Source organism: the organism of the source record quoted next, unplaced genomic scaffold (assembly GCF_019419815.1).
Source record: "Pyrus x bretschneideri cultivar Hongxiangsu unplaced genomic scaffold, Pyrus_bretschneideri_v1 Contig38, whole genome shotgun sequence".
NCBI lineage: Eukaryota > Viridiplantae > Streptophyta > Magnoliopsida > Rosales > Rosaceae > Pyrus > Pyrus x bretschneideri.
In genome coordinates this window covers 2,991,194-3,003,429 of record NW_025999701.1, presented here as the reverse complement: position 1 = coordinate 3,003,429, position 12,236 = coordinate 2,991,194, and the positions used below count along the sequence as shown (strand labels likewise).

The following is a 12,236-nucleotide window of genomic DNA, read 5'->3' as shown; positions in this document are numbered from 1 at the left end:
AATAGTTTGTCAACAATCAGATGTTGTTTTGGATGCTAAAGTTTAAGATCAAACAGATGAAATGATAAGATTACCGTCACACGTCCTGAGCTGACATGATATCTGACATTGTTTTTTTTTCATAGGAATACCATATTTTCACGCAAAAATCTAAAAATAGATTTCTGGATGGGATCTTACAAATGTAGAAGATTGGAGTCTACTGACGGCAGCCTGTTAACAGAAAACAAATAAAGATAAATGATTATAAAAATGCAAGCAACATGTTAGTCTGTGTTGCATGTTAGGAATCTCTGAAGAAAAGGGCCTGCTCCACATTTGCGTGATAGGCTCTGGCGAAATATAGCCGCCCACATTCCTGAGAAACAGTCAAGCCATGAGAACTTCCTTCTTTTTCTTTTTATTCACATCAATAAAGAAAATTTAACTAGACCAACGGAAACATGAATATTCGTAATAAAATCAACGAGAAATTAGGTTCTCATTCTTCATTTTACTACTTTATTGATTAAAATCCTATTCCTTTTCAATTTTTGATCAAGGTCCTTGAGTATTAATAGCATCATTAATTATTTCAATAATAAAATATTTTTTATTTCTAAATATATTCATTTAATGTTAAAAATGTTACAATTAGTATATTTATAGGGAATTGTTATTAGCACTCCAAAAATCTCATTTGGCACTCCAAACTTTCTATAATTAGAAAGAAAAATACACTTGTGATGAGTGTAGAATAAGATTTTTGGAGTGGTAATAACAGTTCTCTATTTATATTTATGACTAAATTTTTTATCATATATTTTTAGTTTTAGTTTTTAATTTGTAATTCTTTTTTAAATTGTACCAATTTTCTTTTCAGTTTTAATTTGTACCCATATATTAAATTCTTTTTGTGCCCATATTTTTTAAAGTTTATTTGTATTTGTACCCATAATTGTACTTTTTATTTTGCTAAATGTACCCATGCTAATTATATGTACCCATTCATGTAAAACTTTTTAATGTTAAAATGTACTCATTCTTAAATATACCAATTTGTTATATGTAAAATGTACCCTTTTTTTTAATTAAAATTTATTCAATTTTTTTCTAATCCATTTTTAAACTTATATGGGTACATTCTCTCTCTCTCTCTCTCTTTTTTTTTTTGGGTGATTTTGAAGAATGTACCCATGTTTTGATTAATTTTTTTGTTAATTTTGATGAATGTACCCATGTTTATACACACACAGTAGTATATTTATATTTTAATATTTTTAATCCCACAAATTATGATTTTTTATTTAAAATCTCATTTATATAAAAAAAAAACTAAAATTTCTAATTTTTAATTTAAAAAAAATATAGTAACATTGTAACATCCCACATCGCCCAGGGGACTGATCCTTAAATGTATATTCCCATCCTACCTAGCACGAGGCCTTTTGGGAGCTCATTGGCTTTGGGTTCCGTAGGAACTCCGAAGTTAAGCGAGTAGAGGGCTAGAGCACTCCCAGGATGGGTGACCCTCTGGGAAGTTGCTCGTGAGTTCCCAAAAACAAAACCGTGAGGGAATGGTAAGCCCAAAGCGGACAATATCATGCTACGGTGGTGGAGCGGGCCAGGGAAGTGGTCCCACCCGGGCCGGGATGTGACAAACATACATAGAAATAAATTATCACATTAATTTCAGGGACCTCAATCAAAAATTAAAAACCAACAAGGTTTCAATCAAAGAATATTCATAGTTAAGGACCGCATCCAAAGTCTTCCTAAAATCAAATACAAAGGGAGCAAAAACAGGATTCAGAAAGAGACCGTAGACGAATAAAAAGATGCCAAACCTAGTTCGCAACTAAACTCCAAACCGTTATGTCGGCACTCAGTCAAGCAAAGCATCAGTAAAACAGGATTCGGAGCAAATGCGCACCATAAACTTCAAACAGATGCAGCGCAAGAAAGAGAGGTTTGCCCCCTAAGCGCACTTACTAGCATCATATATTATCAATCATTTACGCATACAAATAAATTATATGTTTTGTCTAAATACGTACGCCACTAGTACACACAAAAAGATAACATTATTTTATCCCACCACTTGACTGATCTGGTTCTGATACCAAATGGGGCGGAACTAGTGCTAATAATAACGATGAGAACATTTATACCAAAATTAAATGAATTGTTAATTGAGTTATGTGGAACTTGATGTGGATGATAACCAAGATTAAAGATGTCATTAAACCAGTTGTTATAAACAAATAGAAAGAATTGAACAAATGATTGATCGGTGTTTACCTTGAACTTGAGGTACTCGATAAATTATTTATATATATATATATATGATCCATCCACAATATTACCACATTTTAATAATTGTGGAGAAGTCAATTTTAAGTGCACTTCACTTCTCTCATATCCGGTCATAAACATGTAATAAATCCCTATTTTGAAATCCCTCAAATTCAGATGGACCTTTTGGTTAGGGTAATGCTAAGAAGATTGTGGAGATAAAATTTGTAAACTAAATGATGTATCACCAATAGAAATGACACGTTTATCAACGCTTAAGTAATAAACAAATTATCAATTTCTATGTCTTTTAGTTTTCAAAATTTTATCTCTCTAACATTACCCTTTTGATTATATTTTTGACCTCATCAGTGGTCCCAAGTCCATCAAGTTCGGGATTTCAAACTCAAAATTGTTTAATATATACCTCTAATAAAGGTGATTTTTCCACACCATAATTATTTTTGAAAACTATTATTAGCAATCCAAAAATCTTGTTCTATACTCCGCACAAATGTATTTTTCTTTCTAATTATAGAAACTTTAGAGTGCCAAATGAGATGTTTTTAGTGCTAATAACAATTCCTTTATTTTTATTTTTTTTTTATCAAATTGAATAAATCAAACGAAACAATATGGACATAGCTAAATAGGGATGAGTGAAATATTGAAGGGTGTGTGTTTATCAGTTTCCTACCTATAAACTAATAAGAGTAATGAGCGACAACATCTATAGTTGGAAAATTTTCAATGTCTAAAATATCGCTACTTGGTGTCAAAATTCCACTACAATTATAACCTATGTAATTGTTTATTTAATTAATATATCATAAAAGTGAGACATATTAGTTGCCCGCGTAAGTACACAAAAAATATTATGGATAGGTCCATTATGTAAACCACGTCACAGTTAACTTATCTCAATCTATTATGAACAATAAGAAGTTATAACTCGTCACAATAAACTATAAAGACAAGTTAGTTTTAATTATGGTACATTTAGTAGTTAAATTCAGCAATGTCATTTGTATACGAGTGAGATGGAGAGCGCTTATCATTGGCTGGAGGTCACGAGCAGAAAAAAGTTTCTTATAATAACACATGGACATTAATTAGCACAATTGGGCAAACATTCATATGAAGATCAGCTTTGTGTCTTCAATAAATTAAGGGTCGAACTAGAATTGAACAAACTCATCACCATTAGAATACTTCGTAGCCAAAGCAACGATGGTACACATTACAATTGACACGAACAACAAGACTCTCCCTAACACATACTTATAGAGCTAGAGAGAGTTCAATTCAATAGTACTAAATTATTAATTCAAGGTAAAAATAATTGATTTGGAAGTGCATGTAGAATCGTAGATTATTCGTGCAGATCATGTACGTCTTTAAGGCAATCCACCCCCAAGCCCACCACCAGCACCAGCTCCTCCACCGAAACCTCCGCCGGCTCCTCCCCCAAGTCCTCCTCCTCCACCACCTCCAAATCCTCCGCCGCCACCTCCTCCAGCTCCACCCCCAAGGCCACCACCAGCTCCGAACCCGCCACCAGCTCCTCCACCAAAACCTGATCCAGCACCTACTCCTCCACCGCCACCACCACCAAATCCTCCACCACCACCGCCACCAAGTCCACCACCAGCTCCAGCACCACCACCAAAACCAGCACCGTTACCACCACCTAAACCTCCTCCACCTCCAAGACCACCTCCACCGCCTAGTCCACCACCACCACGGTGAAACAAGTTTTTCTGATCCTCAAAAGAACCCTTTTCACTGCCAAGCTTCCTTGCACCACTAGTGAAAACGAAAGCACCGAGAAGCACAAGAAGAAGAAGCTTAGAAGAAGAAGGCATCTTATAATTAGCCATAGTTGGATAGAGTAGCTAATTAAGTGACTAATCAAAAGATGACTTTGGCTGTGAAGCGGGGGATTGAGAGAGGGGATTATATATAGACATGGATGTGAAGGATAAGATGGACTGGAGATAGTATTACGGTTTGGTCTTAAATTTTGATCATCTTCTCATCTATAAAACCGTGTTGGGACAGTTAATGCATGCAAACCCCAACTGTACGTCTTTGAAAAAGGAAACCATCTGCCTCAGCTGGATACAGCATGCATGCCCTTAGAGAAGTTTTTATGTGTACCATTAATTTGCTATAATAGGGTTGATATGTCTTACTATTTAAAGTATATATATTTTTATATAACGTCTTTTTACCGCTTAGTTACTTCCATTCCATTCTCTCTCTCTCTTTCTCTCTCTCTCTCTTTCCCCCCCTCTCTCTCTCTCTCCCCCTCTCTCTCTCTCTCACATGGGTTTCTGGTGACCGCATGTGCCTCATTTCATGTTTTCAGCTAGGAATCTGGTGCACTACATAATGCATCGTTCTCCAAAACTTTTATCTCGATCGATGTATATGTAGCAGTATCTCCAATGCTATGGGGATCTAGAACTCAAAACTCATATTTGATTTCCGGTTAAAAAGATATTCAAATTTGGGTTTCAATCTGAAATTTGAGTAGAGTATCATGTCTACAAGAAAATAATAATTGAGTTTTGAGTTCCAATCATCTCCGATGCACATATCCAAATTGCAAATCAAATTTTGATTTTGGACTCCTGTTAATATAGGTATTTGTGCCCAAGTATTGTAGCCAAATTTTTTTTTTCTTTTTTTTTTGGTTAATTTGAACTTAAATAAGTTTAGATATAAAATTTGAGTTTTTGTATTGAAGATGCTCCTAAAAGAAGATTCCAACAAAAAACATCTTATACAACCACAAAAGGTATGTTTTTAGATGTAACGTCTAATTGAATCATAAGAATATGAGAATCACCTTCATAAATCATTGGAAACCATCCTGTTGAATTCACATTTTACTTGATCTTCAGTTTCTACTGAAGAAAATCCTTATACTACATGAATTTGAGGAATTTTATATTAAATAGTACAAAATTGTACATCGACAAGCAACAAGAAAAGAAGAAAGAAATTATCTAACACTTCTTTTCGATATTGATTGTGAAATTGCGGTGAAATGAGTAGAGATCGAAAAGAATACCAACAGCGAAAGTACTCTGCTAGGTCGATACTGACATTAAGAAATGAAAGCTAGAGGAGCAAATAGGATTAGATACCCCAGTAGTCCTAGCCGTAATATGAACATTTATTGAGCGGATAGAACTAAACCACCTTTTATTTTCATCAAAAGATTCTAACCCAACGTTTTTGCTATATATTTTTGACATTGTATAATCCATTACGTACAAACATGCATTTTTCAGCTTTTACTTTGATAGTCATCATTTACAATTTCAGTTTGTCATTCTACACGCTGAAATCTATTTTACTCACTTAAAGTGTGAAATGACAAATTAAAAGTACGACATTGTTCTTCATTTAGTTAACTGAAATTTTTTATAATACTTTTTTTTGCTACGACGGGTGTCTTGCTGCTTCTCTTGTGCAGATCTATGGATTAAAGATCAAGGGACCACGACAAGTTAATATTAGGCATGCTTTTCAACAATAAAGCAAAAGCGTAATAATTTAAGGCGGTACAAAGAGATTATACATGCATATTAGAGCATGATGATATATTCACAAGTGACAAGTTATAGTGTTTACTTCCTTACCTTTGCTTTACATGTTCAGAAGAAAGGGAACAGTGTATTGATTAATTGGTGGGAAAACATCTAAATCCAATTAATTCGTCTACAAAATGTTTGTTAAAATTAGGCTTTATGCATGCATGCATGCTAGGACGTCCTAAAAACTTGATTTTCAAGTCCAAGTAATGCTTGAAAAACCAAAGATTGAGGTGCATTAATAGGAAATTTATATGGGAGGTTTTTTTAAAAATAATGTCTATCTTTCTTTTTATGTGATAAAGAAAGATATATGGTTGTATATCCTAGGTGATAGAATATATTAAATCGATAAGTATGCCTCACATGACTGTAATCAACTAGTAGTATTGCATATTTTCTCCATTGACTAGGTATATGCTTTAACTATAATTATATGAAAGAGTTTAATTTCTTTTTTTGGTTGACAACAAGACATAAGTCCACAAGAAAAAGAACAATTACATAAGAATATCACGAGGTCACGAGATCTTAGCTATATTTGCATCTAACAACCGATGATAAGAAGTAGGAGTTTGCTCAATAAAGCCTGGATCCAAACTGTATAACAAAACCAAACAAGCCAAATCATCAGCAACAAAATTCTTTTCACGATAAATATGACAAATTTCACAAAACAAACTTTGAGGCACAAGGGCACTGACAATTCAACACTAAATGAAAGAGTTTAATTAAATATAGAAGAATGCTTGCTTTAGAAATATGTAGCATGTAGCTTGATAGGGCTTGATAACTGAGAAAGTTAATTCGCTGTTGGCGTTTGATTAAAGAAGCGACGTGAGGGTTGATTGCCTCATTTGACCAACAGGGAAATTAACCAAACCTCTGCAAGTTGAGTTGAACTTTCTGTTTGCGTATATAAGTTGAGTTGAATTAGGCTAAATGGTAGCTGAACATTCAATAATCAGTTTCACCGGAGCAAAGCCAGTGAGAGAAGGAAAAAAAAAAAAAGACGACGTCAGAGCATTTCTAACAGCTCCACAAGTTGAGGTTTTGATCGATTTTAAGTTTTTTAATAAATATAGGAGTATTCAATCATAATTTTAAGTAATTTTCTGTATTCATTAAGAATTTAAGATATATATCGTTTGAAAAAAAAAATTTAGATATTTTATTAAAATCCTTAGAAATCGTATTCATTTAGGATTTTAAAGAAATTTATAACATTTCAGATGTATTCACTTAGAAATTGATTTTAAATCTTTTTTTTTTTTAAATTGAGGAATTGAGAGAAGTGGATAGGTCTCGTAGTGTATTTTAAGCGCTCACAAATCTAACATTTCCCCTTATAATTCGAGGGAGCTCACAAATCTAACTTCTCCCCTTGTAATTCGAGGGAATTGAATTAAAATTTTACATGGAAACTCCATCACAATCATATTCATGAATTTAAATTATAAATCCATTAAATTTCCTTAAAATTCGAATTCATCCCCGTAAGTTATAGTAAAGTTTGCTGATCTAAGTGACAATTTGAAAACTAAACTTTGCTACTTTGCAATTTTACATTCCAACAAACTTTGCTACTTTGCTATTTTGTTTAGAGGAATGCTAACTACCTTCCCCTTTTACCTTCTCTCATTTGTCTTTCTCGTACATTTTTTTTGAAATCCCTTCCGTTCAAAGAAACAAAACTTTATTCCTAAATAATTTACACATCAAAAGCCCACGTACAAATATAAACAAAATAAAAAGGGGCCTCCCAAGCTAACCTAAAGGAGCCTTAAAAAGGGCCCAAAGCTAGATACAAAACAAACGAAAGTTTGAGATTCCTGCTACCACCGTCACAATAGTGTTTCCTGATCAATCTGATTCAATTTCCCCAGTAAACACCAATAATCCAACCAAGTAGCACCGCGGAGATGAAATGAAGTAATATCCCTTCATCCAGCCAAGAAGGCCGCGCCAATCTCAGCCATAAATTGAAAAAAGCTCGTGGAATTACCAAGAACAACACTGCCAACAAAGGCATACGAAGAAGGAGGTGATGTTGTAAACACCCGAGTCAGCGTGACCATTGGAACTCTACACACACTCTCGAATGATCGCAACAATATGCGTTTAAAATTAACCGTAGACTGGATTAAAAGTGGTTGAGGGAGATGAGGTTTGAAGAACAAAGTAAATCGAGAAGAATTGCCACCAGAACAAGACTGTCACGTACCCGAGAGTTGTGAAATAGTACCCATGCGGTATGATTTCTTTATATTGAAAATACAATGCAGTATTTGGTTATCATACCTCATTTCCAGGACACCGGTTTATAGTTCCATGGAGGCAGACATTACTAGAATACCATAGAAACGTTTGGTAGCGGCACAACCTACATACACGTATCGAGACAAGTAGGGCCAATGGAACCACAATTGTGGAAACTTAGGAGCAAGCCATATAGGAGAACAGCAAACCCGTAGTTATATCAATGACATAAAGCACTAATCAGTCATATTACCCTTGTTTGTTCAAATACTTCAATCACATGGTACCTCAGTCGAGTACGTCTCGAGAATCCCAATGTCACGAGGCAAGTCTTTAATGTCTTGTGTAAGTGCAATGGTTGCACTGGTTTCCATTACCAATCAAATAATGCCAGTTCATCTTATTTCACTGGATATCATGGATTTCCATATAATTCAAGAGACGGATCGACTACATCATTATTATTCCTTTGGTGGAGCATCGACCAAAAGTGGTCATTTTTTCAACGACCTGTCATCCATGTGGTCACCTCCACAGGCAAACCTTAGAAATTGAAGCACAAATTAATTCCTACTGTAAAGGTGAAAACCGTTATTACGAAAAAGTTGTGAAGGCTTATTAGCATGTGTTGCAGAGGAAGAAGACAATGCGGTACAATTGGAAATTGTGAATCTAGTCAAATTAAACTCCTGACGACATTCTTAAATATCTACTTGTGATGCCACTAGATTGAGATGTGTGTGGCACCGTTGATCTACATCCAAGTATAACACCTATTTTCCTTGAAACTTCACCGTTGAAACCTCTGCTTCCATTCATGAAGAGGAAGGAGGAAGGACCGAATTGTAAGATTGTACATTGTTTACAAGCAATTCAATTAGGTGACGATTATAAAACCGTTAATTCATGTCTCGAATTAATGATCTCTCTGACCAACTCTTTAGAACCCAAGTTTTCTTCAAGATCTGAAGTTTGGTTGTGACCAGCTGAAGATCAGAAATGATGATGTTCCTTAGATTGCGTTCAGGACTCAACATGTTCATTATGAGTTCCTTGTGATGTTAAGCGGTTTGACAAAAACTCCAATATCGTTCATGAACCAGACAGACCGGGCATTCCGTCCATATCCCGACAGATTCGTGATAACCTTATCAACAATATCATTGTTTACTCCAATAATAAAGTCCAACTTTCTAAACACAGATGATTTAATCCGAGCAATTTTAATGAGAATCAGCTTTACACTAAATTCTCCAAATGTCAGTCATATTTAGATCATGTGCCATTTTGGGGAATGTGATCTCAATAGATGATATTTTTGTCAATTCCCAAAGAAGTTGGAGTTGTAGAAAAATTGGAAACCCCACAAGGTTTTGCAAAATACAAGGTATCCTTGGTCTTGTCGATCACCATTGACGGTCTGTGGTATTTTTTTTATTTTTTTCCACATACCCTTATTCCTTATAAAGTTGACTAGGAAAAAAGTTAGTTTCAATTGAGATGTGACAGCAAAAGAAACGAAATGAGGAAACAGAGGTAAAAATGATAGATCTGCCACTGGTCCCTTACATAGGAAGGGATGGCGGCGACGAAATTAGACAGAGGAGAAACCACTCACACTAACAGTGGAAAAGACTCTCAGGAAGAGAAAAATTTGGAAATCATTTCCCATACAAATTACCCTTAGGGGTTCATTGTTTGCCATGTAGATTTCATTATCACTTCAAACTAGACAATTAATGTATAAAATTCTCTTAATTCCTTGTCATACATACCGGACACCGATCATTCAATTATCACCTTTTTTAATTCTTATTTTTTTCAAGGATTTTTAAATTTTATCTTGTGGTAGAGCCATAGCGCACCTCATCGCCCCTCACTACAACTTGTGGCAGAGTCATAGCGCACCCCGTCGCACCTCAAAATGTCTAAAATAGTGTTGTGGGTGTACAAATCGGGCATGAAATCGAGAGTTTTCATATGGGAAAAAACTAGAAAACTCTTCAGTCTCGCTACATTTGTCGAGAGCAAAGATAAGAGATAAGCTTCCATTACGTGCTTGGTCAATCTTGACCGACTCTGTGCAATCATCCGATATTGTGAACGCCTTGGCAACAGTGACAAGACACGCAGAGTTTAAAGATTGATACCATGCAAATATGACTTGTAGAAGCAAAGGTCGTTGCTTTCGGCGGCGGCCGCAACTAACATGTGATTAAACGATTCGGGCCTGAGGAAGAAGCATTTTTTGTATAAGGATTCGATTAATGGAGAGGTGTTTTCTATTGAGGAAAGGATTTGAACAGCTTCTTGCTCTGAGGAAGAATTTTAACCACACCAATTGTCTAGTTTGAAGTGATATTGGAATCAACATGCAAACAATGAACGAGAAAAGTAAATTAGAGAAAGTAAGAGGGGAGGGATCAAATATTCTGCACTCAGAATGGGTGTGACCTCTTTGTGGTCCCAATCATTGACTAACACGTATTTATAAACTTAATTTTCTTAACTTTATTGTCCTAAACTTAATTTGCGATGATTGAGGATACAAAGATGCAATACCTATTTTGGGTGCAGAAGAGGCCACGCCTATTTTGGATGCAGAAGATTTGATATCAAGAGGGAAAGGTAGCTAACATTCTTGTTTAATTTATTCTGAGGAGAGAAAAGTTGGTCCTACAATTTTTCTTGTGGTGAATGGGAAAAAATGGACAAAATGTTATAAATAGGTAAAACTTAGAGAGATAACCTTTACTAGTGACAGGAGCGAAGCAAGTGTAAAATATCACACTGTAACTATAACACAAGGGGATGACAAACAAAAGAGGGACGGATAGATACTGATGTTATTTATCTTTCCTTTTCTCTGTATTTTGATAGTACACGGAGCGCTCTATTTATAGAGCAACTTCAGCACACATCTTTTGAAAATACAGTCTCCTTCATCTCCAAAGTCCACATTATTGTGTGGGTATTGAAAATCTATGTGGGCATTCATTAATCTGCCAAATATTTTCAACACTGCCAATGTTTTCAACACTCCCCCTTGGGTGCGCACATATCAACATCAGTTGTCTCGTTAAAACCTTGCTTGGAAAAAAACCCAGTGGGAAAAAAACCATAGCAAAGGAAAAAGAGTACAACTTTAACTGGATTGTTGATATAGTGTTAAGTATGCTTATGTTGCCTCATTAAAACCTTGATAGGAAAAACCCAGTGGGAAAAATCCTAATCGAAGGAAAAAGAGTACAACATACATGTATCATAGATGCTCCCCCTGATATGTATTTCCTCCTGATTCCGCATTTTGCAAATTTATTTGATTGGTAAGTCGATGTAATCCGATACTTTGCACTAACTTCTGAAATGTGCACTTTGGTAGAGACTTGGTGAACATGTCTACTAGACTTTCATTGGAACGGATTTATCTGACTTCAATAACTTTAGCCTTCTGAAGCTCATGTGCGCTGAAAAACTTTGGAGATACGTATTTGGTCTTATCACCCTTGATGAATCCTTCCTTCATTTGGGCAACACAGGCTACATTATCTTCATGGATGACAGTTGGATTGTCTGTCTTTAGAGTTAAACCACATAAATTCCGGATATGATGGATGATTGATCTTAACCAAGAACACTCACGACTTGCTTCATGTAAAGCAAGTATTTCTGAGTGATTTGAAAATGTAGCAACTAATGTTTGCTTCTTTGAGCGCCATGAGATTGATATATCTCCATTCTTAAACACATATCCAGTTTGTGAACGGGCTTTATGCGGATCAAAGAGAAAACCAGCATCTGCATATCCAACAAGGACCTAGTCATTGTGGATTTCTTTGAGTAGAAGAAACCCATGTTTGTTGTCCAACGAAGGTATCGCAATATATCTTTGATTCCCTTCCAATGACAAATTGTTGGAGCAGAGCTATACTTCGCTAACAAGTTGACTGAAAAAGCTATATATGGTCTAGTACATTGTGCTAAATACAATAAAGCACCTATTGCACTCAGATATGGTACTTCTGGACCAAGGACCACTTCATCATCTTCTTTTGGACGGAATGGATCTTTTTACTGTCCAGAGAATGAACGACCATT

The 12,236-nt window shown here is 35.3% G+C and overlaps 1 protein-coding gene across 2 annotated transcripts; it reads right to left on the bottom strand.

Moving 5' to 3' along the window:
• Positions 1-3,453: 3,453 nt before the first annotated feature.
• Positions 3,454-4,262, bottom strand: LOC125468458 (glycine-rich protein 5). 2 transcript variants are annotated; one of them, XM_048564238.1, is made up of 2 exons: positions 3,923-4,253; positions 3,454-3,838 (listed from the first exon to the last, which is right to left on the bottom strand). In XM_048564238.1, exons 1-2 carry the CDS (start codon positions 4,152-4,154, stop codon positions 3,672-3,674), a joined length of 399 nt encoding a protein of 132 aa, XP_048420195.1. In that variant the 5' UTR covers positions 4,155-4,253; the 3' UTR covers positions 3,454-3,671. The 2 variants fall into 2 exon arrangements, with proteins under 2 accessions (XP_048420195.1, XP_048420194.1); XM_048564237.1 differs by having other exon boundaries at positions 3,454-4,262.
• Between the last annotated feature and the right edge of the window lie 7,974 nt (positions 4,263-12,236).